The following is a 24,863-nucleotide window of genomic DNA, read 5'->3' on the forward strand; positions in this document are numbered from 1 at the left end:
TAAAAAAAAATTATATACTTTTTGGTACTTTTATACTTCAATAAATATATTTAAGAAATATATTTTTGATAGTTTGATATTTAACTAAATAAGTGTAAGAACAAAATTATTTTTTTTCTTAGGAGGGAGGAAAATGCAAAAAAATAAAATGGTTAAAAAACAAGTACATTTTGACAAGGATTCATCTTAAGCATACTATAAGGGCATTCTAATCAATTAAGGCAAAAAGAAGAGTCAGAACACGCCAAAAGACATGCCTAATAGCAAGTAAGGTGCGTGACTCCCACATTCCCTCTATTTTTAATGGAAGGGGGGCAAATACATTCCCTCTATTTTTAATGCCACACGCATTTGTTCTTTCATTGTCATTATAGTAGATGTTGTTTGACTATTATCAGACGAACTATTTCGATTTTTTTGGCCTAACAGACAGTGGCAGATGGATATTGAATGGGCTTCTAGGAAGTGGAGGGACAAACACATTATTAACATGGCATACCGTACGCTACTTGGGGCATGCGTTTACGACATTTGGAGGGAACGCAACATGAGACGGTTCGAGCACACTTCGAGGTCGCCGGCTATGTTAGCTAGCTTAATCATAGAGGATGTCAGACTACGGATTTTTAGCAAAAAATTTCCTAACTCTGTTAGCTCTAGTGCACTTTATAGATTATGGCGTATTCCTTGGCCTGTCGAAAGATAACATATCATACGAGTACTGTTGTATTATACCTCCTTTTCCCATTTATGAAATTTACCTTTCTCAAAAAAAAAAAAAAAATGGAAGGGGGGTTTAGTAAAAACAAAAAGGGGGTTTTGCCTATTTTCCTAACAAATGAGGGGCTAATAGCTATTCCCTAAAAATATAGAGGAGAAAATAGAAGAAAAAAAAATAGAATTTAGCCTTATTTTAAATATTGTAATGTCATTTGAATGTGTATTTCAGTAAAAGAATTTCATACACGTTCTCTCCATGAAAAGAGTTGTGGATGGAGTCTTTGTTAGCATAAAAGTAACATTGCACGTCCGAGATATGAATGTATTTAGAGAAACAATACTTGAAACTTGTCCAACCAAACAATTCAAGAAAATCATGGAGAGACGATGCTTTGGTGTATTCCTATATATCTTCGTGCAATTGTTATGATTATGCATGATTGATTTTATGAAGGTGCTTGTTACATGGTGCAAACGAACCTAAACACCGAAATCTCGACAATCCTAATCCCCAAACCTTACATTCCAATCCTACATAGCCCTACGCAGTGGCACCTTTCATGGTTTCACCTCGTCACTAATGACTAACTGCATTCCCACCTCTAACCCACTGTAAGCCCGTCTCGACCCAACATCAAGTCCTGCGGCCTGCCATTATCTTTCCCCAAACCCTGCGGCTACTCTCCGGACCTAGGCCCCGCCTCTCTCCCTACCTTGAAACCAAAACCTAATGCTATCTTGCTCCCAGCAGGCACTCGTCTCCCTCCCAACTCCTAAATCCCAAGCCCACCTCTACACACCTAGCCTTAAACCACCAAAAAGTCCAGTCCGTTGCATTTTTGTTTCCGAACCTAGCCAACTCGTCTCCCAAGCCCATCTAGCCAACTCCTAAATCACAAAACATGTGATTGTTTTGTGAAGTCTGATTGTGGCGTTGGCGTGGATGGTGGTATGTCAATGGCAGAGGTGATGGGAGACCGATGTAGTGGGGAGCTAGGCCTGAAGAGAGGATTATGGGAAGAAAGGAAGAAGAAGGGCTGAGTTCACAAGCCAAAAATGCATCATATTTCACTTTCCACCTTCATTTCTCCATTTCCTTCTGTTATACCTTGATGCTCCAACTAGAACCATCAGTTACCATAAAATGGTAAACCGAATGTAAAAAGTTCAACTGAAGTGGTATGCTTGTCACTTTCGCAATTGTTTGGGAATCATGGTGAACATGGTTGGTTTTTTCCAACTCCAGACAACAGAAAATAGTAACATGGGAACAAATAAAAACATTTTTATTTTTTTCAGAGATGCGAAGCAAAATATGACATTACCAAGAGTGTCACTTTTCATACAACCGAAAAATAGGCAGTTCGATGAAAGTAATGGTACAAACACCAAGAAATGGGGGGGTAAAGGGTTTTACATCTTCAAATTATTATTTGAAGATATGGTTAGAAATCTTACACTTTGGATGTTTGCTTCTGGGCGAAGTTAATAACTATAGCTAACCTCCATGCCTCTGCCACCAATTCCAGCAATCATACACTGAAACCCACATGATTCTAGCTCTGCAATCACTTTATCAACAACTGTTCCTGATAATACTGCATCATGCAGTCAAGAAAAACACATTTTTTCAAAGTAAATGTCAAGTAGGATATGGCATGAGAGAGCAGGATAAGATCTTTAGAAAACAAAGATTTATCAAGCAACAGTAACTTTAGCTGCAGAAAAAATGGTAAGAAATATAATAGAAGTACAGAAGGTTAGTGAAAAACTAAATGGATACGGGTCGGGAGTAATGTCAAAACGCAGCCTCCTCCACCTGCTCCTGTAAGTTTAGTTGATAGCTTGTATTTCAATGCAACTCGGATCACAGTGTCAATAGAGAGGTGGCTGACACCCATGCACAGGAGTAACCCCTGATTCATCTCCATAAGTTCTCCTAATTTTTCCTCTTTCTCGGTTACAGCAAGATCATCAGAAGCCGGTGATTGGATGATAGCAGCCAACTCGTTGCTAATTGCATCCACAGCATTAAATACAGAAGCCATGGCGCTAGAATGTCTCAGCGTTCTCTCTGACACACTAGCTACCAAAGCTTTCGTGTTTCTTCCAACTTTTGTGTTGGTAATTAGCATTTTAAGAGGCATATTTGTCTTGATGCGTGTAAGCTGACCGGACCTAAATTTTATCATGTTGCCTGGCAATGAAATATATTAGTTGAATAGGTCAAAGTTTTCCCAGCATTACATGTCATTAAGCCAGAACAAGCAAGTTTTTCTGATGTGATGTAACAGTATTCTCAGGTTGTCTCCTATAGATATGTGGTTGGAAATGACCAAATAGTTTATGAAGGGAAAGACAACCTGGAAAGGATTTTATAAACAACATGGTAACAAACGGAAGGACATCTCAAAGACAGTCCAGAATTTTATGAGGTTGGCACCAGAATTTAAAAGTAGACAGCCCAATGGTTCGGGCACAAGGCTTCCTATGAGAGGTCTCGTGTTCGAACCTTGGGTGTATTCGTGTATTGGGTGCGTGAGTGTAAAAAGTAAATTAAAAAAATGTTAAAAAATATTTAAAAAATAAAGTATCCTGAGTTATTCTCTTGTTATTATACCTGCCTGGGAGAACATGGCTCATAGACCAATCTATTCAGTTCTAGATTGAGTGAAACACCAATTTCTGAGTCCTCTTGAGTTAAATTTCGAAATATGATAATAAACTCCATCCCTAAAAAAAGCATTGTATGGTTGTGTAATCAATTGCTCTAAACTATGATCTTAGCAAAAAGGATTCTGGAATATCATTAAGCAATTTGACGCTTTTAAATTCATGGACTCTTCATGGTTTTTGAAATGTAAGAGCATAGTTAACTATTGTTCCCAGAATTAGTGATTCTCACATCCTAAATTCAGGACAAAGAGGAATTTCTTCCTTCTCTGTTTACCTTTATCCTTTTATTTTCCTGTCAGGGGATGGTGGGGTTGAAAGATACGGTTGAATTGTAATGTTACGTACCATAGGTGCTAACTGTATTGTCTATGCCAGATGGCTTCCCATGGATTATCTTTTCACCTTCAAAAGCCCATTTATTAACCAGTTCCAGGTCACTGTCTGAAAAAATCTGCCAACCTTGATCGGTAAAATCCAATTTACCAGATTCAGATAGAGCAAGGAGGGCACCAGATAGCGCAACACAAAAAGCCGCAGATGAACCCAAGCCAGAGCCTAATGGCAGCTCAGAAGTCACAACAACTTTAGCTGCCTTATCACTGATAAAGTAAAAGACGCAACTCAATCAGATACAGAAAAGTTCATTCTTAAAAAAAATCGAAATACATGTAAAAAGTGTAAGATGCATACCCATGAATGGAAGTATACAACCAGAGAAAAGCTGAAACACCCGAAGCAAGACTAGAATTAGTCTCAGGAATATTTTGTTCATCCACCAGAGAAGTTATTGCTTTGAAGGTCTCTAGTGAACATGATGACGGAGCAGAAGCAGAAAGGCTGTTCAGTTTAGGTAGAGCTTCCTTAAGTTTTCCAACCGGCCAAGAAAGTTCTAATCCCACATCCTTGAGGTGGAGTCTTAGTTGATTATCATTATCTAGTTCCCCGAAAAAAAGTATTGAAAAATAAGAGAGAAATTTAGAGACATCATTACAACACCAATACAAAGCATATATACGTGCTTATTTGCCATATAAAGTATGAGAACACATGGTTGTTAATTTTGATATACAGAAAACCATGTATTGATATTGATAGTATCCTCAGAAAGAAAAAACAAAAACTATGGTCTACTTCACCCTGTTCATTATCATCAAACCAAAATTGGTAAAGGAAAACCAACCAGCCACAAAATGTCCCTTCCATTCTCCCCTCCACTAAAAAGAAAAGGATATGAATTGATACTTTTTTCGTTTAATACTTTTTTCGTTTAAAAGCGTGGCACTGCTAACACTATCAACTGATTTAAGTCAAATCATTCATAGATACCAATTTAATCAACAGAGTAGCATATTTGATTTAGTGGGAAATGGATATAGAGTTATGGGTTTGAAATCATAAATTTCCATTTAGTATATTTCACACTATGCAAAAGAGAAGGTTCAAGGGACATGGCTGGCTTTCAATAACCAGGCGAAACCAAGAACTTTTGAAATGTAATCAATACATTTTTATATCAAACAGTCGAGAAAGGTTTTCTTTTGAATGCTAGAGGCTCTCTCATGAGTATCTCGTATATTACCTCTATAATGTTTCAATTCAAAGAAAATTTATATATGATCCTTTTTTTCAAGGAAAAATCTTTCAGTCACTTTATATAAACAGCAAAATTATTACTTCCTCACTAAAAATTTTGAGTGGAAGGTGAAAAGTGTCATGTCTTTATCAGTATTCAAAATTAGTATGCCTACCCACATTTGCCAGACAAAAATTGCAATTGAGTATACCACCAAAACACTCACTGAACTTTTCTCTGGGCCATTCAACTATGAAAACTCCATACAGCCTTTCTTTCTAATTGTTTGGAGCCATAATTTGGCATAACCTCTTAAAAAAATCAAGCTCAAGCACAAACCAATATCAAGATTAATAGCCTTTCGCATGCATGCTGTACAAACTTCACTTAGCTCACTCTGCAAAAGCGCACAGTTGAAAACTGAACCAAAAATTCTTAAGCTTTCCTGATGCATGAAAAATGCCTAACACTTGTGTTAATGCCTGTCCATTCGTTGCATGCAGTAAAACTACTCATTCACAAACAACTGGAGCTGAATTAGAAATATAATAATTACATCTTATGATCATCCAAGTGATAAGAGAGTCGCAAATTCTAATTATCCAAAGTAAGATTAGGATCTGGAGTTTTATCTCAAAATTTGGTACAATAATCACGAACAAGTAGTGTTCGTATCTGATTCTCGAAACAAGAAGAAAGCTGAGGATAGATTGTCAGACTAATGAAATGTATTTAACTCCAATAAAGCCAAACCAAACTAATTCCCACAACAAATAATAGAAGTCAGTCCAGAAACCAAATCAACGGAAACCGCAGTACACACTAATTGTGACAATCAATTTTCAAATCAATCGGACTCCAAAGTAAGACGCAATAAATAATATGAAATAGAGAATCGTTAAAGTACCAGTGGGAGTAGGAAACCGAAGAGAGACGTAGGTGTAGAGATCGATGGCGGCAGCGACGGCGGTGGATCCATGGACCACCGCGTGTTCACCGGCGAGTATGATTTTCCCGGGCGCTCTGGCTCTGACCTCCATGCTCCTTTGCGACTGATCCCCTCTGACTATTAATCTACGACTAATGTATATATAGAGATTCCTCTGTGTGCGTGTGTGTGTGTGAATGGCGGGCTGGCGATGGCGGAGAAATTCATGATTCAGAGTCTTAACTTTGAATGATGCCTGATTTTGGTGTGCCTATAGCAATGGTATTTCACTCGCATGATTCTCGCGTGACCGCACACTCTCTTGAGTCTCTTACTCTCTTATTACATATTTTATTGTATTTAGTTTTTTTCTTTTTTATTTATGTGATTTGTAAATATTAAATATAATATAATATAAATAAAAAAATATACATTCTTTAAATATTTTTAGAATTTATAAAATATCAAATCTTATTTTAAAAATAAATTTTGAAAGTGTTCGAATGAAATAATATTAAATGTAAACAATTGGGATTTCGAACAAAAAGTTGGAGGGACGCATTTTTTAAATAATCTTTTTTGTAGATTTAATATATATATAATTTATTTATGATATTTTTCTAAATATAGTATATTCTATCCTCTAAAAAGTCAAAATTCAGCCATAAATCCGTCATAAAATGGTCGGATTGACCAAATTAAGAAAAAAATTAAAATTTAGAAACACTGAAATCAATAAATAAATTTAAAAAAATAAAATAATTGAAATACAAACTTAAGAAGCTAATTATATTAATTATTCAAAAAAAGTTCTCAAACACTTTATAACAGTTTTTTAATATACTTAATAAATATTTTATAATCTTACCCACAAACATCCTCTAAATAAATGCAGGGTATGTTTAGATTTTAATTATCTTTATGAATTAAGGAGAATGACAGGAAATCACATAATTAACTAGGGGATAAATGCAAACTACACCCATTTGAAATAGTTAATAGGTAAAAAATGGGAAAAATGCAATTAAACTTTGTGTTTCTAAATATGTTTTAAATACCCCTGTAAAAAATAAAACATTAAAAAAATCTCAGTGATACTCAAAATATAGCAAACAACTCATTCAGCGCCAGAGGTGCATCACACACACCGTTTTCTTATTTGCTTTTTAATTTAATTATTTTAAATGATATTTTACCCTTATTTTTCCGTTGTTAAATCTCATATGACATAAATGAATGGTTCAGATCTTATTAAATATTAGTTAAATTTATAAATATATTTTAAAATATGTATTTTATATATTTAATACATAACTTATATCTTTTTACTTAAAATAGATATTTATTCATATATATTTAATATATATATATATATAGAAGGAGAGGGTCAGGAGTGCCGACTGTTACCGCGCCGACGCTAGGAAAGGGCGGGAGGGGAGGGGAGGAGGGGGTATGGGGAGGAACCAAATGGAGAGGAAGCAGATCGAAAAGAAGGAAGAGACACACGAGGAAGGGGGTGGGGATGGCAGGGTACGAGGCGAGGAGGGGACAACGACGGGGCATGGAGGAGGCGGACTACAATGGTTGGGCATCAGTTGTTGTAAGAGGACAACAACGACGAGGGACGACGGTGGCGGTGAGGAGGTAGAGGTGGGTGGGGTGGGAGGGAGATGGTGTGTTGGAGAATAAAATATATTTTTTTAAATATATTTAAATATTTATTCGACGATCTTTTCGCTTCAATTAGTCGAATCGAGATTGGCCAATGGATATAGATTGGGCTACAAAAAAATGGAGAGGGCAACATATTATTAATCTGGCTTATCATATGCTACTGCTTCATTGTGTGTATCATATTTGGAAGGAACGGAACTTGAGACGTTTTGAGCAGTCTGAGCAAGAACCGACCGCACTTGCTAGATTCATTGTGGAAGAGGTTAGACAAAGAATTCTTAGTGCTTCTTTAACTCACTCTGTTAGTTCTTGTGCGTTATATAGACTTTAGCGTATCCCTTGGCCTGTCGAGGGAGACAGGGAAACGCCACACAATGAGCACTGTTGTACTGTACGATTGTACTATTTATTTAATGAAAATTATATTTACCTAAAAAAAATAAAAATATGATAAAATTTGTATATTAGATTTGGATCGTTAATTTAAGCTAACGGAAATTTAAACAATTGAATTATGTGTTGAATCTGGACCTTTGATTTAAAATCAAATGAAATCTTGTCGTTGATCTATTTTTTTGCAAATCTTAACCGTTAGATGTATAACAAGAAAGATCTAACATATCATAAATTAAGATACAAAATTAATTTATTATTGAAAATTAATTTCCATTCGCAAGGAAGGCGAGTGTGCTACACCTCCAGAGCCAAGGGAGTTATTTGCTATACTTTTAGTATCATATGGGGATTTTTTAGTGTTTTATTTCACATAGGGTACTTTGAACCTTTTTAATAATACAGGGGGGGTGAATTTCATTTTACCCGGCAAAAAAAATGGCTCCCTTAAAGTAATAAGGATATGTAATTAACCTCCCTGCACATCTCACTCATTTGAAATGCAACTTATGTTGAATTTTCCTACAGAAACAAGATACTTATGCCCCTATTTCCTAAGTTGTTGAATCTTGATTGATAGAGATCAATAGTTCCCATGATAAAAGTATTGTAGGACAGGGACTTCTTTAAGGAGATCCCTTCAACGACTTTGGAGGTACTAGCAAATGCTTTTGTGCAGGGATTGAAGGACCGACACTTCTTTAAGTCCCTAACAAGAAGCTTGTTCCCGATTTTGACAACCTCTTAGGTGAAGCCGATAAATATATTAATATGGAAGAAACTCGAGCATGCAAAATGGAAGGCCTTGGCAAGATACGCAAGAATGAAAGGACAAGGGAGTGATCAAGAATACCAAAACAGATAATCAGGATAAGAGGGTACCCTTCCAGAAATGGTACAACAACTATACCCCCCCACCACCCCCAACAATTCACCTATTAGCATTTGGTGGTCAAGATCTTTAAAATCAAATAAGCCTCAATATGGAGGTGTAAGTCAATGATATGCTCGTCAAGAGCATGATTGGGTATTGGACATAAGTGTCTCAAAACATTTCTGTTCCAACAAGTTGTTATTCCACGAATTCCACAAGACAATCGATGGCGAAGTTGTCTGCATGGGCAACTCCTCTACTGCTGGAGTTTTGGGTAAAAGGAAATACCTTCCTCAAACTTACATATGCAAAAATATTAGTATTAATAATGTGTAGTATTTGCCTTCACTATGTAGTGACCTAAACTCTGGTAGTCTTGGAATAAGGCTGATTCAAAGATAGTATTAGAAGCTGACAAGGTTGTAATTACTAGAAATTGTGATTTCTAGGATAGATATGTCTTTCAAATGGAATTTTTATCCTAAACACTATTTCTACTATTTTCTAACAAAAGTTCCTCAAGCTCTCACTACCAAAAAATTCGGGATTTGTAACAGCTTTTTAGGAACGGCCACATACGCACGACTTTTGTTACGTATTTGTAGTAGATTGGATGTTATGACGTCATGCAAGGGTTGATAACAATTTAAGTTTTTTGTGATGCCCAAAGTCATTTAAGAAGCCGTTACAATTTTAATGTATCCGTAAAGTCGTTACAAAATTACAGTTGTTACAACTTGTAATAGTTTTTTTAATAGTTTCTGAATTTAGGGACAACCAACTTTTCCCATTATGCTAGCCGTAAATACATTACATATATTTGGCGTTACTATGTTCCTATGTTTTTTATAACGGTGTGTAATATTTGTAACAGATTGAGAAAAAAAATGAGAAGCCTTTACAATCATTGTGGAAAAAACATGATAAACTGTATAATAAAAAGGTGTTACAAAAACCACATGAATAGGGACGACGTTTTTTTCTAGATAGTATTACAGAAGTCGTTCCAAACGCATACATGATAATGGCTACACTTTTTAACGGCTATATTGATCGTTCCAAGAGCCGTTACAAAAGCTGGTATAAAATAGTTTATATATAATTGTGTTGCTAGTTGTTTTTATTTCAATTTATTTATTGTAGAATTGCTTATTAACCATACACATTCTCAATATTTTTATTTTCGTGCATATACACTTGATTAGGTAGATTATTACTTGATTTTTGGATAGTCAACTGTTGAACATCTCTTAAGTTGGTTGACTAGATAACTACGACTAATTTAGTCCTTTTATTTTAATTAAATTAATTATTGTTTACTTATTTTAATTTTATAATTTTTTGATCTTATATGTTATGTATTCTTAATTAGTGTAATGTAATATTATAAATTTATAGGTCATCGAATTATATAATTATATATATATTTATACGTGTGAATATGCAGTGATATATATATATATATATCATCATGTTACGAGTACAGAGGAGATGAATGTACCATAAGAACCTCTCGGGAAAGGCAGGTCTTACACTGTAGTTTGATGTGGGGTTAAGACTTTGATAGAATGGGCCAAGTGTCACAGTGGACATATGCAATGAGACAAAATTGAGTGCCCTTGCCGGAAGTGAAAAACACAAAGTTCAGAACACCGACGATGTCAGTTATCACTTATGTACTCGAGGATGCCAAAATATTATAATTGGACTTCTTATGATGAGGAGAGAGTGCTAGAGTACTTTGATGCTGTGACTGTCCTTCCAGTGCCAGAGAGCAAATCCCAGCTGTTCATGAGGTGGGTAATTATACACATTGGGGTAATGAACAACAAATGGATTGGGCGCAGAGGATGGGTTTTTTGCAGCCAGGCCGAGTTATTTTTCTTCTTATCACGATGGTGTGCCTGATGATGGTACGAGGTCCTACCTTATTAATACCCGTCCTAGTTCATATTATTATGGCGGTGACCCCTATGATTATGTGTCAGGATTGGAAGACCATTTTTACAATGTAGTGCATGCTGACGACCAATATTATGGAACAGTTGCACCCAATTTTCAATTGGCATATATTGTTAAGTTGGTGGATATCAAGGCGGACGGTCATATTTTTAAGCGATCATATGATCAAATATCCTAGTGGACCCCCAGTCACAGTCTGCCGAAAGATTTAGTACAGTACGAAGACCTTAACAAAGGATTTGGGTTTACTCATTGAGAAGAATGATGCGTTTAAGAATGGTTGCATGCTGTACTGAAAGGACGACGTTGATTTGGAATACTGCAAGTTTTGTGGAGACGCTAGGTACAAGCCGACCCAAGAGTGAGACCCCTACTACAAGAAGTCCTTGTATGCTGTCCTTAGGTACCTGCCACTTACTCCCAATTTGCAGAGGTTGTATGCTTCGAGATGAACTACGGAGCACATGACATGGCATGCCACACATCAGATGGAGGGGGGCTCAATGTGTCATCCTTTCAATGTAGAGGTTTGGAAGCATTTTGACTGGATGTACCCCAATTTTGCAGACGAGCAGCGTAATTTCGGCTAGGCCTTTGCACAGACAGTTTTGCGCCGCACGAGCAATATGGTCGTACTTATTCATGTTCTCTCATTATCATTACACCGAACAATCTCTCTCGAGTATGTGCATGTGTTCTATGTGCATGTTTCTTATGATGATGATCCCTGGCCATTCCAATCCGAAGCGTCTGATCGATATGTACTTGGAACCGCTAATCGAAGAGTTGTTGCAGTTATGGTATGTTGGTGTTCGAACGTACGACAATGCCACGGAACAGGCATTCATATGCGGGCTGTGTTTGATTTGGATTGCCAATGACCTACCCGCCAATGGGATGGCGTTTGGTAGAGTACCATTGGTGTTATGGGTTGTCCAGTTTGTATAGATGACACACGGGCATTCCATTTGCAGCACGGTAGGAAAACGTGCTACTTTAATTGCCATAGACAGTTTTTTCCTAAGCAGCATCCCTGTTGAAGGAACAAGAAAGCCTTCAAACGCCGTCACCATTGCCAGTACAATTGTTACAACTCTTGAACTATTTCAAGTTTATGTTAAGAATTACGATATCTTAAAATTAAGACACCCGATTTATACCAAATTTAAATATACATAAGAATGTGTCTATTAGATCATATCAAATGGTATAATTTAAAATCACATAGCCTGATTCAACGGTACACCGTCTTGAAGATTACTCCTATATGTCGAGTACGATATCTTGACATTCATATAACCAATAAGGCCAAAACTTTGCCAAATGTATTCTTTTATAAGTTTGATTACATCTAACAGTTTGATTTGAATTTTGACGGCCTGATTTACCCATGCAATTCAACAATGTCAGATCACAGTTATATTAATGTAATATTAACATTTATGGATATACTAATTTATTGCATACTTTGAAAATATATCCTCAACTATAATTTTTTTTTTATGTATTTCAATTATATTGCTCCACATAATGGATACGTTTCTACAACATCAAATTGTCCACTACATTTTTTTTTGTAAATCTTAATGCAAAATGATTTATAGTTTGTAATTGCATTTGTAACGGTTATTATAACAGTGAGGATAAAACGATATCATTTTGTTATCTTGGAATATAGGTTGTAATGGACTTTTACACACCTTCAATACGATGTCGTTTATTGTAACACAAATATAATATATTGTAGTGGTGTTTGTAAATCTTTTATAAATTGCTCTATTTTTGTAACAGCCTTTTACACGGCTTTTCAAATATTGTAATACATATTATAGCTGTATTTGTAACAGCTATGGCCATTCCAAAAAATTCATATAAAACTGGTACTTAGCATATTTTTCCCCCCATTTTCTCCTTACTCTCCTTACCTCACGACTCTCCCTCTCCCCCTGACTAGATAGTTTCTCCCTAAGCACCATCCCTGTTGAAGGAAAAAGAAAGCCTTTAGGAAGAATCGTGTTGAATATAAGATTGCATGTCCGAGACTAATAGGAGATTAGATCCGCAGTTGGGTTGCAGAAATCAGTCCTGTAGTTGAAATGCCATTGGCACTAACTTCTGGCTATGGTAGCGACCACAAGTGGACGAAGAAAATATCTTTTGGGATCTTCCGTACTGGGCAAGGCATCCGATCTGTAACAACCTTAATGTCATGCACATTGAGAAAAATGTGTTTGACAATATATTCAACACCGTAATGGACATAAAGGGCAAAATGAAGGATAATTTATATGCACGGAAGGATTTTAAGATAATCTGTAATCGTCCGGAGCTTGAGTTGGATGAACGTAGACCGAACGCCATGCCTAAAGCGGTCTATACCTTAACAAAGGAGCAGAAGATGATTATATGTGACTGAATTCATGGTTTTAAGTTTCTCAATAGCTATGCGTCTAACATTTGCCCGCTGCGTTGACATGACGGAGTTGAGGATGCACAACATGAAGAGCCACGACTGTCACGTATTCATGCAGAAATTGATCGTGGTTGCCATTCGTGAGATGCTTCCCGAGCATGTATGGAGTGCATTAATGGATTTGAGTCTTTTATTCCAAAGCATATGCTAGACCATGCTGATGTTGCCAAGCTACACGAGTTGAAAAATAGTGTTGCACCCATCATGTGCAACCTTGAGAAGATATTTCACCCAGTTGTTTTCAACTTAATGAGCACCTAAATTGTTCACCTACTATATGAGGCTCGCATAGGAAGGCCAATGCAATACAAGTGGATGTACCCCTTTGAAAGGTTCCTATGTGACTTGAAGAAAAAGGAGAAGAACAAAGCACATGTCGAGGCATCCATTATCGAAGAAATCAATTTATTTTCATCACAGTAGTTTGAACCGAACGTTCTATCCAAACGAAGCATACCTCATAGAAACAATGATCTTACGAGCAACGGAGATGGAATCTAATGGTCTATTTTCAACTACTCTAGCTGAGCTAGTGGTGCCTAGAGATGGCTCAGTGGACCGAAACGCCACATAATTGGGACGGACATATTGACCAACTATGAAGTAGTCATGCGATATTATGAGTAAATTGTTATTTTTCAACTTTGCAATTTTAATATACATTTTAAGTTTATATATGTATTTATAATTTCACTAAATTTCCACACAGATCATTCTTGAATGAACTGACCATTCGAACGACCCAATTATTGATCGACTTGTATCGACTAATTTCAAGGATTGGTTCAAACGATGTGTAAGTTTATGCATTTTTTATCGATTTGAAACTGTATGTTGTGCTACATAAAAATTGTAGCAAATATGTACGTGCAGGTCTATCCCGAGATGAACTACATAGACAACGAACTGCTAAAATGTCATTATTGAGGTCTCAATGCAGAGGTGACGACGTTTCCTTACTACTTTGTGAATGGTTGCAATTTCCACATGGAACGTCACAGGGTCGGTAAGTCAACCATGAATTATGAGGTATGAGTGAAAAGTTCAACGTATATAGACGAGGACGATGACTTCTATGGGATAATCTAAGAGATCATTCTATTGACATATCCACTTATTCCGAACCTGCACATCATTCTGTTCAAGTATCATTGGGTCGATCCAGTAAGAGACATGAAGGTACACCCATGCTATCACCTCGTTGATAGAAACTTCAAAAAGGTGAACCAAAAGGATGAACCATTCATACTGGCACAACAAGCAATACAAGTATACTACACTGAGTACTCAAGTATGAAGAGAGACAAAGCGGGTTGGATGGCTGTTTGCAAACCAAGGCTGAGAGAGTTGTTGATGAGTCTCCATGGACTAATATCACATATCAGGTAGAGGAAGTCGTACCAGTCCCTGAAGTTGCTATGAACAATCAAATGTACGATCTCCATGATTCTAATGGTATATAAATCATTGTCGATCTTTAAATTACACGCCAGCAAGGTGCAGGTACATCACGGATGTAACACACTCAAACTGATAATAAAGATGATGAAGATAGCTTCTAGGACTATGAGACTGATGAATATGAGGTTACATAATCTACATATTTCGATCTTGCAATATTGTTTTTAAAATATTTCTTTTAAAAAAAATTATTAATTTGGAATATTCAAATAAAAAAGCGACTGTTACTAAGGCTGTTACAATTAAAGGTGACAAAATTTGCACGCCAGCTGGGCAAATAGAGAGAAATGAAATTTTGTAATGACCACATTTTAAAAGGCCTTTTACAAAATCCATTACAACTGAAATTAATGGCGGCAAAATAAAAAGGCTTGGAGGAGATTTTTAATTTCATTTGCCGTTACAAATGCCGTCACCATTGCCAGTACAATTGTTACAACTCTTGAACTTTTTTCAATTCATATTAAGAATTACGATATCTTAAAATTCGGACACCTGATTTATACTAAATTTAAATATATATAAGAATGTATCTATTAGATCATATCGAACGGTATGATTTAAAATCACATGGCCTGATTTAACGGTACATCAGCTTGAATGATTATTCATATGTGCTGAGTACGATATCTTGACATTCGTATAACCAATAAGGCTAAACTTTGTCAAATGTATTCTTTTATAAGTTTGATCACATGTAACGGTTTGATTTGAATTTTTATGGCCCGATTTATCCATGCAATTCAAGAATGTCAGATGATAGTTACATTAATGTAATATTAATATTTATGGATATACCAATTTATTACATACTTTGAAAATATATTAATATCAACTATAATTTTTTTTTTATGTATTTCAATTATATTGTTCCTCATAATGGATACGTTTCTACAACACCAAATTATCCACTATATTTTTTTTTTATTTTTTGTACATCTTAATGGAAAATAATTTATAGTTTGTAATTGCATTTGTAACGGTTATTATAACAGTGAGGATAAAACGATATCATTTTATTATCTTGGAATATAGGTTGTAACGGTCTTTTACACACCTTCAATACGATGTCGTTTATTGTAACACAAATATAATATATTGTAGCGGTGTTTGTAAAATTTTTTAAAAACTGCTCTATTTTTGTAATGGCCTTTTACACGACTTTTCAAATATTGTAATATTGTAGCAGTATTTGTAACAGCTATGGCCGTTCAAAAAAATTCATGTAAAACTGGTACTTAGTAGATTTTTCTCCTATTTTCTCCCTCTTACTCTCCTCACCTCGTGACTCTCCCTCTCCCCCTGACTAGGCCCACCACCAGCCCACCGTCCCCACCTACCCCTACCGCCGCCTACACTCTCTTTCTTTCTCTCCCCTCTCTCTCTCTCTCTCTCTCTCTTCTCTTTCTCTTTCTCTTCTTCTGTCTTTTTCTCCCTCCCTTGCCCCTACCCCACGACCATCCCCACCATCGCCCACCACCGAACCCACCAGCCACCCGTAGATAAGTAACCCGTCACATTTTATTTAATTTGAAAAAATTTATGTAATTTTTATTAGTGACTAGATTTTGTTAAACGTATATATTGTAATTTTAAATGTATGTACTTTAAATTTTATGCCAGTTCTAATACATTTATGTAATTTTAAAATTTTTAAATTTTTTCTTTTAATTTTAAAATTTTTTCATATTTTCTGTAATTTTAAATTTTATAAAAAAATTTCTGTAATTTTAAAATTTTTATTAAACTTTCTCAATTTTTTCATATTTTCTTCTAATTTTGAATTTTTTAAAAAAAATTCTGTATTTTCTAATTTTTTCATAATTTTCTATTTTTTTAAAATTTTTATGTAAATTTTCTGTAAACTTTACAATTAAAAACTTTTTTAATTTATGCAATTATAAATTTTTATAATTTCTGCAATTATAAATTTAATTCAATTTTTTTGAAAAAAATTGGACCACAATTCAATTTTTAGGAAAATAATGTAATTAAGGAAAAATGGACCTTAATGTAATTTTAGAAAAAATTGGACCTTTATGCATTTTTTAAGAAACTAATTGGACCTTAATGTCACTTTAGGCAAAATGTGAACCTTAATGCAATTTTTAGAAAACTTATGCAATTTAGGAAAAAATTGAACTTAATGTAATTTTTAGAAAAAAAAATGGACCTTAATGCAATTTTTAAGAAAATAATATAATTAGGAAAAAATAAACCTTAATGTAATTTTAGAAGAAAATTTGACTTTAGTTCAATTTTTAGGAATATTTTTGGGATATTAAAATTTAATGTAAATTTTAAGTAATTTTAGACAATCCGTGAATATTTTAATATTTTTTATACATTTTAGATCTATGACTATCAGTGCTCCGCCTACTCGGAGATGAGGTCGTGCACGCGGTCGTGGCCCGCCTAGTCTCCTCCTGCTGTTGGTGCGGATGTACCCCCAGCACACCCACCACCGGAGCCTGCGCCCCAATCGCAACCAATTCCTGAAGATTCCCCCTCAGTGGGGTCAGATGCGGCGGGGCCCAACAGTTCATAGGCCCCAGCGAGGCCGTGGGATGCACCACCACCACCAACAACAACAACAATGCCACCACTGTACTAGCGTCCCAAAAACATTATATCAGCCTTCGGGATGCGAGGTATGTACGTTGATTTGTTAAATTATTTAATAAAATTTTATTTGGAACTTTTTATTTTTTAATATTTAATTATTTTTTCAGGTCCGATCGAGATTTTCACATGGCGATCCATGCTACAGTGAAAGGACATTATCGACATCCCTGGGGGAACATATTACAGATCCCACAAAAGCACTAGTTATTCTAGTTTCAAAATTTAAAGGTAAGAATAATATTTAATTTTAAGTAATACTTATATTTTTTATCTAATATTTATATTTTTTTAATATGTGAAATTTGCAGCTGTCTTACTGGTGAGACTACAACAATGAGTTGATGTTCAAAGTCGTCAAGTCGTAGGCGGGTAAGTTCCTGGGGAAGCGGTTCCCGAAATCAGTTGGCCCGATGGCTGTGGCTGGCTGAGGAGATCTGGCCCCAGCTTTTGTAGTACTGGGCTAGCCCAGAATTTCAGGCATAGTCGGGAAAGAATAAGGTCAATTGGGCAGCTAATCCGAACGTAGCTGCTACCGACTATCGCAGGGGTCGTCCTCCATTTGGGTCCACAAGTATAAGATGGTAAGTTTTTTAACCTATAGTATTAATTTTATTTAATTTTTAAAATTTCTAATCATTTCTTTAAATAATTTCTTAACAGGAGGCACAACTCGGACGCCCGATCAAACAGATAGAGGTGTTCGAGAAGTGCTATACAAAAAAGGAGGAAGGCAAATGGAGCGGCCCAAGGGCAGCGGAGGTCGCTGTAAGTATAAAAAATTATTTGATTTTGAAATTTAAAATTATTATTTTTAAATCTAATCATTTAATCTGTTCGCGTAACTGTTCTTGAAGCTGATGGAGGAATGTCAGAGCCAGGACCACAATAATCAATATCCTCCATTATCCTTTTGAGGCTCGATGGCCCTGAACGAGCAACAGGTGTGTTGTCAGCAGCGGGCAGCCGGAATAGGGGTCGAGTCTTTGATCTCGGCTCCGAGGCCCACCAGACTGTTGCTGGACCATCTAGCGCCAACGGGTCCACTGCTCCATCACCGTCGCCCCAATAACCGCGCATGCCCCAACCTTGATTTGGGTAGCGAGGCTCAAGGAGTGGATGTGACGGATGGATCCCACCTGGCTCGATCCTCCAGGTAATCCTCTGATACCCGATAAACAATACCTTTATTTTTGTAATTAAATTAATTTTATTTTCTTGTTATATTATATATTTTTATATAATATTGCACATTTAACAAAAAAATCAATAATTTAATTTTACAAAAGCAAATATTAAAATAGATTAAATACAATTAAATATTACAAATTATCACTGATTTTGTAATGACTTTTGGAATAAGTATATCTAACGTAAAAGTCAAGCGCCCGTTACAATACCATCCAAAAGTTAGTTATCAATTTCAAAACGACCATCCAAACCGTTGTTACAAAAGCAGTGCAAAAAGCAATAACAAAGGCAGTGCTAAAAAAAAAAGATACGTATAATAAGTTACAAATGTCATTACAAACACCATTGAAAAAAGAAATACAAAGATCAATACAACAACGATTACAACAACGATTACAACATAAATAATAATCGGTATAAATAGTATTCCAAACACCACTCCTACATTGAAGCACAACCGTACCTAAACGTATTACAAAAGCCCCTACAATAATAATTAAATCAAATTTGATTTAGCCGTTCCAAAAACAGGCCCAAATGCATTTTCTGCATTTCGACTATTGTTGTAACGGTTTCCTTTTTCCGTTACTACTATCGTTACAACTAGTAACGGTTTCCTAGAAAGCCGTTACGTATATTTTATAACGGCTAAAAAAACGTGGTAGGGTCTTTTGTTGTAAATACCATTACAAATTAAAAAAAACTGTTACAAATTAATAACTTGACCGTTACAAATGTTGTTACTATGTATTATTTTTTTTCTAGTGTCTACTTATATGGTTGAATCTATTAATGCGTGACATGGTAAGCTAGAATATATTTGATGCGTCGCATGAAATAAATGGTGTGGACAAAAAATATGGTGCTCGACCTACTTGGAGTGGAAAGTCGTGAAATAAATGCTAGAAGGTAAAAATGGTTAAATGGGTGAAGAAGAGAGTGTTATTACTTGATTTTATGTACGATAGATAGATTGACACGAAATCAATTCTCTAAGTACGAAATTACAATGCTTCTTTAAGCTAACCTTGTAACAAAAAGATGAAAATTGTAGTAAATAGGCTAAAAAACTGAAAAACATATAAAAAGAGTAATGCGACTCATAATATTGGATTGATGGAATATGGTGTTAACCCTACGAGAATAGTTGAAAACAGCACTCTTAGTGCTTGAATCAAGTCTTAACCTATATTTTGGGTGGTCCTAACAGAGACTTGATGGATTATCTGAATGAAATGTGGCCAGGTAGACTCTGATAGCTTCATAGCTGAGTTTTTGAGTGGTCCATAATGATATGGACTTGATGATGCTATCTAGTTGAGTCTGAATGTGGGACCATCTTTTAAGAAAGAAAAGGAGTTCTTTCTCATAAAAACTCAAGGTACCAGCGGATGACCATGAATAGTGCTCGAAGTACATATCGTGAAATAGCGGATTTTGAGAAAATAATGTGTTGTAGGGGTCTCAGCTTGAGCTTTAGAAAGCTCAAAATTTATTTCATTGTCATTGGTTGAGTTGTTACCTCACCCACTAACCATTAATTTAATCGAAATACATCAAGGCTTAAGTCATGTTCCTTCACTCAAAAAAGTGTGTTCTCTAATTAGTTAATCCTTCTAACGGAATGTAAGGAATAACTACTACTATATATCTCTTTTTCTTTGTCCCACATTCCTTAAATGAAGCCATTCTTGCTTATTTTAATAGAGGCTCTTACCACCTTGAATTTAAAAATTGTAGGTTGGTGGTTACTCACGTGTGCGCCTGCCCTTGGAACGGCTGGGCCTTTGAAATGAGCCTATCCATATGACTAAACCTATCATTTTTTGATTTGGTGATATCTGTTGAATAAGCCTAATATCTTTTTATTTTCATTAAACCATATAAGCATTATCCTTATCTGGAGTTAGAGGAAATCAAGTTGAGATAGGGTGAAGAATCTCAACAACTGAGTCCTCTCTTCACTAAAAATAGGCCTCGAAATTCTGCATTTACATAGACCAGCTCTCTCATCTTCCTCTCCTCTCTCTCTCTCTCTCTCTCTCTCTCTCTCTCTTTCTTTGCTATGAAGAATAGTAGTATGTTATTCCAGCTTTCTGCTATGAGCACACGTGCTAAAGAGTAGTTGTGTTAACCTTGTGGAGCAAATGGTTCTATACAATTGTACCACTATCGTGTCAAAATTCGCTTTGAAAGTAGTGATACAACTACATAAACTCTCTCTGCCTTGCTCTGTTCTTCTAACACAAAAGTTATAATTGATTTTCATGTTTCTATTTGTATATTGTCTATTTTACTCTAATCTACTAATTATAAGAGCGAAATATTCAATTAGCACTTAATTTTATAATTTTAACTTCATTCCAACACACCTTATTCTTTCAGGAATTGGGTTGGAGAGAAACAAAACCAATTCCTAGCTGATTTTTGAGATTTTATAGTTAGTACATAGTTAAATTGCATAAAACCCCCGTGTTATAAAAAATCAACAAAACCATTGAGTTAAAAATATAGTTTAAAAACACCCTATGTTTTTATAAATATTGCTCACCCACCCTCTCTGTTAACTATCATTAACACCGTTAAAATTCATTTTTAGTTGAGAGTTATGCCCTTATTTATCATATACTATTCTTATTTTCACAAACGCTAGATCTTTATTGTACATATAAAAACCATAGGATCTAATTAGCTCTTCACGATTGTTGAATTCTAACATTTTAGAAGGGTTTAGATTTTATTTATTTTTAGTATATATTATATGATAATATACATAATATAAAAATAAGTAAATCAGTAATATGTATTAATTGCATATATATTATATTAACATATGATCCCACAAAAAATACAATGGGCCATGGAGAGGCCTAAAGCGGGGTGTAGCCCAAGAAGGATTTAATGTTATAGGTAGCCTAAGGGGCAAAAGCTCTCGGCCCCCATCCCCCGCGGAAGACCATTAATTGAGAAGGCTCCGGAAGGCCTAAGAAGGAACAAGGAGGTCAATTGGGGCCACTTGCGTGGAAACCAAGTCAGCTTTGGAAAAAGCCTAAATGCCACATGAATGAGTCCTACCCGGACAACTTGGAGCAAAGATCATCTTTCCTTGCCACGATGGAAGACCGAAGATCTAGAGAGGAGCATTGGTTCGCTACAAAGGTCTGCTGAGAAGGTGGGTAACTTTATTCAAGGAGGAACTCAATCTAAAAAGACTAGCTCTTACATGATTAGGAATCCGAGCAGAAGAAGAAGATCCCCCTAATAGTTGGAGTATATCCTCGCCAACAACCATTCCCTCGAGTCCCTTGTAAGCTGGACTCTTCTAGCTAGTAGGGGGCAAGGGCTATAAAAAGGGCCCCTTTCCCTCAGTAAAGGGTAATATTTTGTTAACACTTACACACCCATAAACACAATTGTTCAAAGCACTCTCACACACTAAATTGTTACTCCATATTACACATTTTCAATTTTAATTCTTGTTTCTATCATCTTATACTAACTTGAGACCTGAAGTTCTAACATACTTTTTGCAGGTCTTCTATTCCAATACTTAGGATAGGCTAGACCCAAAGATCTCAAATTAGACTTAATCAAGCAACTTCTTGCTTGCATTAAGAGGCGTGGTTTGGGAACATAGAGATAAGACGTGGGATTCATGTATACGCCTAATAGTGCGATGGAGAAGCAGAAAACTATCAATTCTCAAGTTGGAGATGCCCAAGCCTTAGAAGTGGTACCAGGAGCACCCGTATTACCCCTAGGCCATGTAGCCAAGGAGCCCATGAATCCTACTCGCAACATTTCTTTGCATACTTACTCGGGGAAGATGTTACTTATCCCATTGGAGCCGTTGAAGGAAAATGATTGCAGTAGCAGTCCGCACGCGAATAGTGGTTATTCCCCAAGTACCTCTAGCAGCTCCCTAGCAGCAAAGATCCCCACTCCCGCTGAAGGAGAAAGCTAGGTGAACTTACCTCAAGAGGAGATGCCAGTCCCTCAGCCATGAGAAGACGTCCCCAATAAATGGATAGCCTGCTTGAAGCACCTTCTGTAAGGAGTTCAGGATGTGCAACACCAAGTTCTCAAAGTTCCATTGGAGGAATAGGGAGGTATCTCCTTTATTGAGGAGGTCATGGCTAATCTCCCTCATAATTGCTGAACCCCAACTATGCAGAGTATGATGCGTCCATAGACCCCTAGGACACCTAACTCAGTTCGAGAATGCAGCCCTCTGTCAATGCGATAGGAATGGAATTAATGTAGAGTGTTCCTCACCACATTCACTTGGGTGGCCCAGCAGTAGTTAAATCAATTGTCGACTAGCTCAATCTAAACTTTCCAACAGTTTTGCTCTCTTTCCTGCATTAACTTGCCAGTAGTAAGTGACACTAGAAGATGGCCATGAGCCCTTTCTCGGTCCAGCAGGAGGGGGTTAGAGTCTCTAAGAGACTGCCTTTAGGATTTTAATGTTGTCGCCCTGGAGGTCCCTTCTGCTACTTCAGAATTACGGGCTAGCACCTTATGACAAGGACTTCAAGATGGAGATTTTTTCACATCTTTAGCCAAAATCTCGGCGCCCAACTTGTAACATAACAAACTTTTACAATATTATGGGATTAATTGGTAAATATTTATTTAGTTAATTAGTAAATAAATTATAGATTTAAATTTTGATGATATTAAAATTTGAACGAAGTAAATGGAATTTTATAAAATATTTGGGAGGAAGGCTGAGGGCAGTTCACCATCTCCCCAGCCACATACGAAATCAAAAAGCGGATGGTGAAGCAAAGAAACCCAAAGGAAGCCACGATAACTAAAAATGCAAAGAAACCAGGAGGCTAATTAGGTGCTCTCCCAAGGTAGAAGATAGATGCTGCCTATCCAGTAAAGAACTTCTTGGAGAGCAAGGACTCCCCTCCTGCTCCCGTAAGAGGGAGCTAGTAGTATAAACACTCCACTCAAGAGTAAACATTGGTGTTTGAGGAAGGAACCTCCTGAGCCTAGTGGAGGGGGCGAGGGCGTGGCTCTTGAGCAAGTGACCACTTACAGGGGGAACAACAACTAATAGTGGGCTGAGCAGCGCCCTTTTTCACATTTGAAACCCTCGGGGAAGACTCAGTGAGTTTGTTCCCCTTCGATTCACTGGAAATGGGTCTCTCCTAAGGCCCAGATGGAGGAAGCAAGGGTAGACAGGCGATCGCCGAAGCTGCCCTTGACACTCTCACGAATGTAGTTCTTGAATATGATGACCGTTGGCGTGAAACCTCATAAATATTGAAAATACCAAACAGAAAAAAAAAAAAAACATAGCAAAAGCATTAAAATCAAATATACCCAAAAGCTCCTCCAAGGGAGCCTCTCGAGGACACGGGCAAAAATAGAAGAGAAGCCTAGGTCCACTGACCCCTACAATCATAAGGTTTAAGGTTCAGTCCCTCTAAGAGATCAACAACTTAGCACTCTGCCTACTGATGGAGAAGGTCCTAGTAGGAGGAAAGTCTACCTGCCACTCATTGGTCCCACTAAAGAGCAGGCAAAAAAAGTGGACCCTATAATAGGGGGAGAAGTGAAAAATACCCGATAGAGACATTTTTAGTTGAAAGCAAGAATAAAAATTCTCATCTAAAGGCACAACACCATGATAAACTTAAAACTATGCCAAAGTCGGCTAGCTGACGGAAGGAGTTAGGAACAAGTTGGTTTAAGGGAACCACAAAAGCTTGTGTCACCTTACTCTAAACAGGAGGAATAGGAAAGCGAAGCCCCCCACAGCTGGCAGTAACGAAACATAAATTATTGAGCTGGGGAAAAGAGGGATTTTTAGGACGGCCATTGAGATGGGGGAGAAGTACTGTGAAGGACACAAGGACCCCATATCCTCCCTCAGCCACTGGGCATTCACTTCTTAAAAGACTAGAACTCTCTCTTGTGGAAAACTTTTATTCTAAGAAAGATTTGAGGTTATAGGCAGCCCAAGGGGCAGAAGCTCTAGGCTGATCCCTCGCAGAAACCTATTAAGCAATAAGGGGCTTGAAGGCCTAAGAAGGAACAAGGAGACCCATCAGGGTGGTGGGTGTAGTAGCTATGTCAACTCTAAAAAGGCCCAAGTGCCACGTGGACAAGTCCTACCCAAACATCTCGGAATAAAGATCATCATCCCTTGCCACGAAGGAAAACCAAAGATCTAGGAAAAGGATTCGTTCGTTATAACCGTCCTCTCTGAGAAGGCAGGTGTCCTTATAAAAGAAGAAATTCTATCTAAAAAGACTAGTCATCAAATGGCTAGGAATCCATGCAGGAGAAAAAGATCCCC

General features: G+C 36.6%; 1 protein-coding gene and 1 long non-coding RNA gene across 2 annotated transcripts; one reads left to right on the plus strand and one right to left on the minus strand.

Moving 5' to 3' along the window:
- Window positions 1–1,985: 1,985 nt before the first annotated feature.
- On the minus strand, window positions 1,986–6,148 carry MK (mevalonate kinase). Its single transcript, XM_011093722.3, has 5 exons — window positions 5,877–6,148; window positions 4,087–4,330; window positions 3,742–3,995; window positions 2,504–2,917; window positions 1,986–2,318 (listed from the first exon to the last, which is right to left on the minus strand). Exons 1-5 carry the CDS (start codon window positions 6,007–6,009, stop codon window positions 2,206–2,208), a joined length of 1,158 nt encoding a protein of 385 aa, XP_011092024.1. The 5' UTR covers window positions 6,010–6,148; the 3' UTR covers window positions 1,986–2,205.
- Window positions 6,149–17,109: 10,961 nt separating this feature from the next.
- Window positions 17,110–23,678, plus strand: LOC148785217 (uncharacterized). Its single transcript, XR_016067770.1, has 6 exons — window positions 17,110–17,385; window positions 17,467–17,587; window positions 17,668–17,940; window positions 18,020–18,124; window positions 18,214–18,512; window positions 22,081–23,678. It is a non-coding gene; the product is annotated as an uncharacterized LOC148785217 (long non-coding RNA).
- Window positions 23,679–24,863: the final 1,185 nt, after the last annotated feature.

Source organism: Sesamum indicum, linkage group LG10 (genome assembly GCF_026168435.1).
Source record: "Sesamum indicum cultivar Baizhima isolate 11 linkage group LG10, ASM2616843v1, whole genome shotgun sequence".
Lineage (NCBI taxonomy): Eukaryota > Viridiplantae > Streptophyta > Magnoliopsida > Lamiales > Pedaliaceae > Sesamum > Sesamum indicum.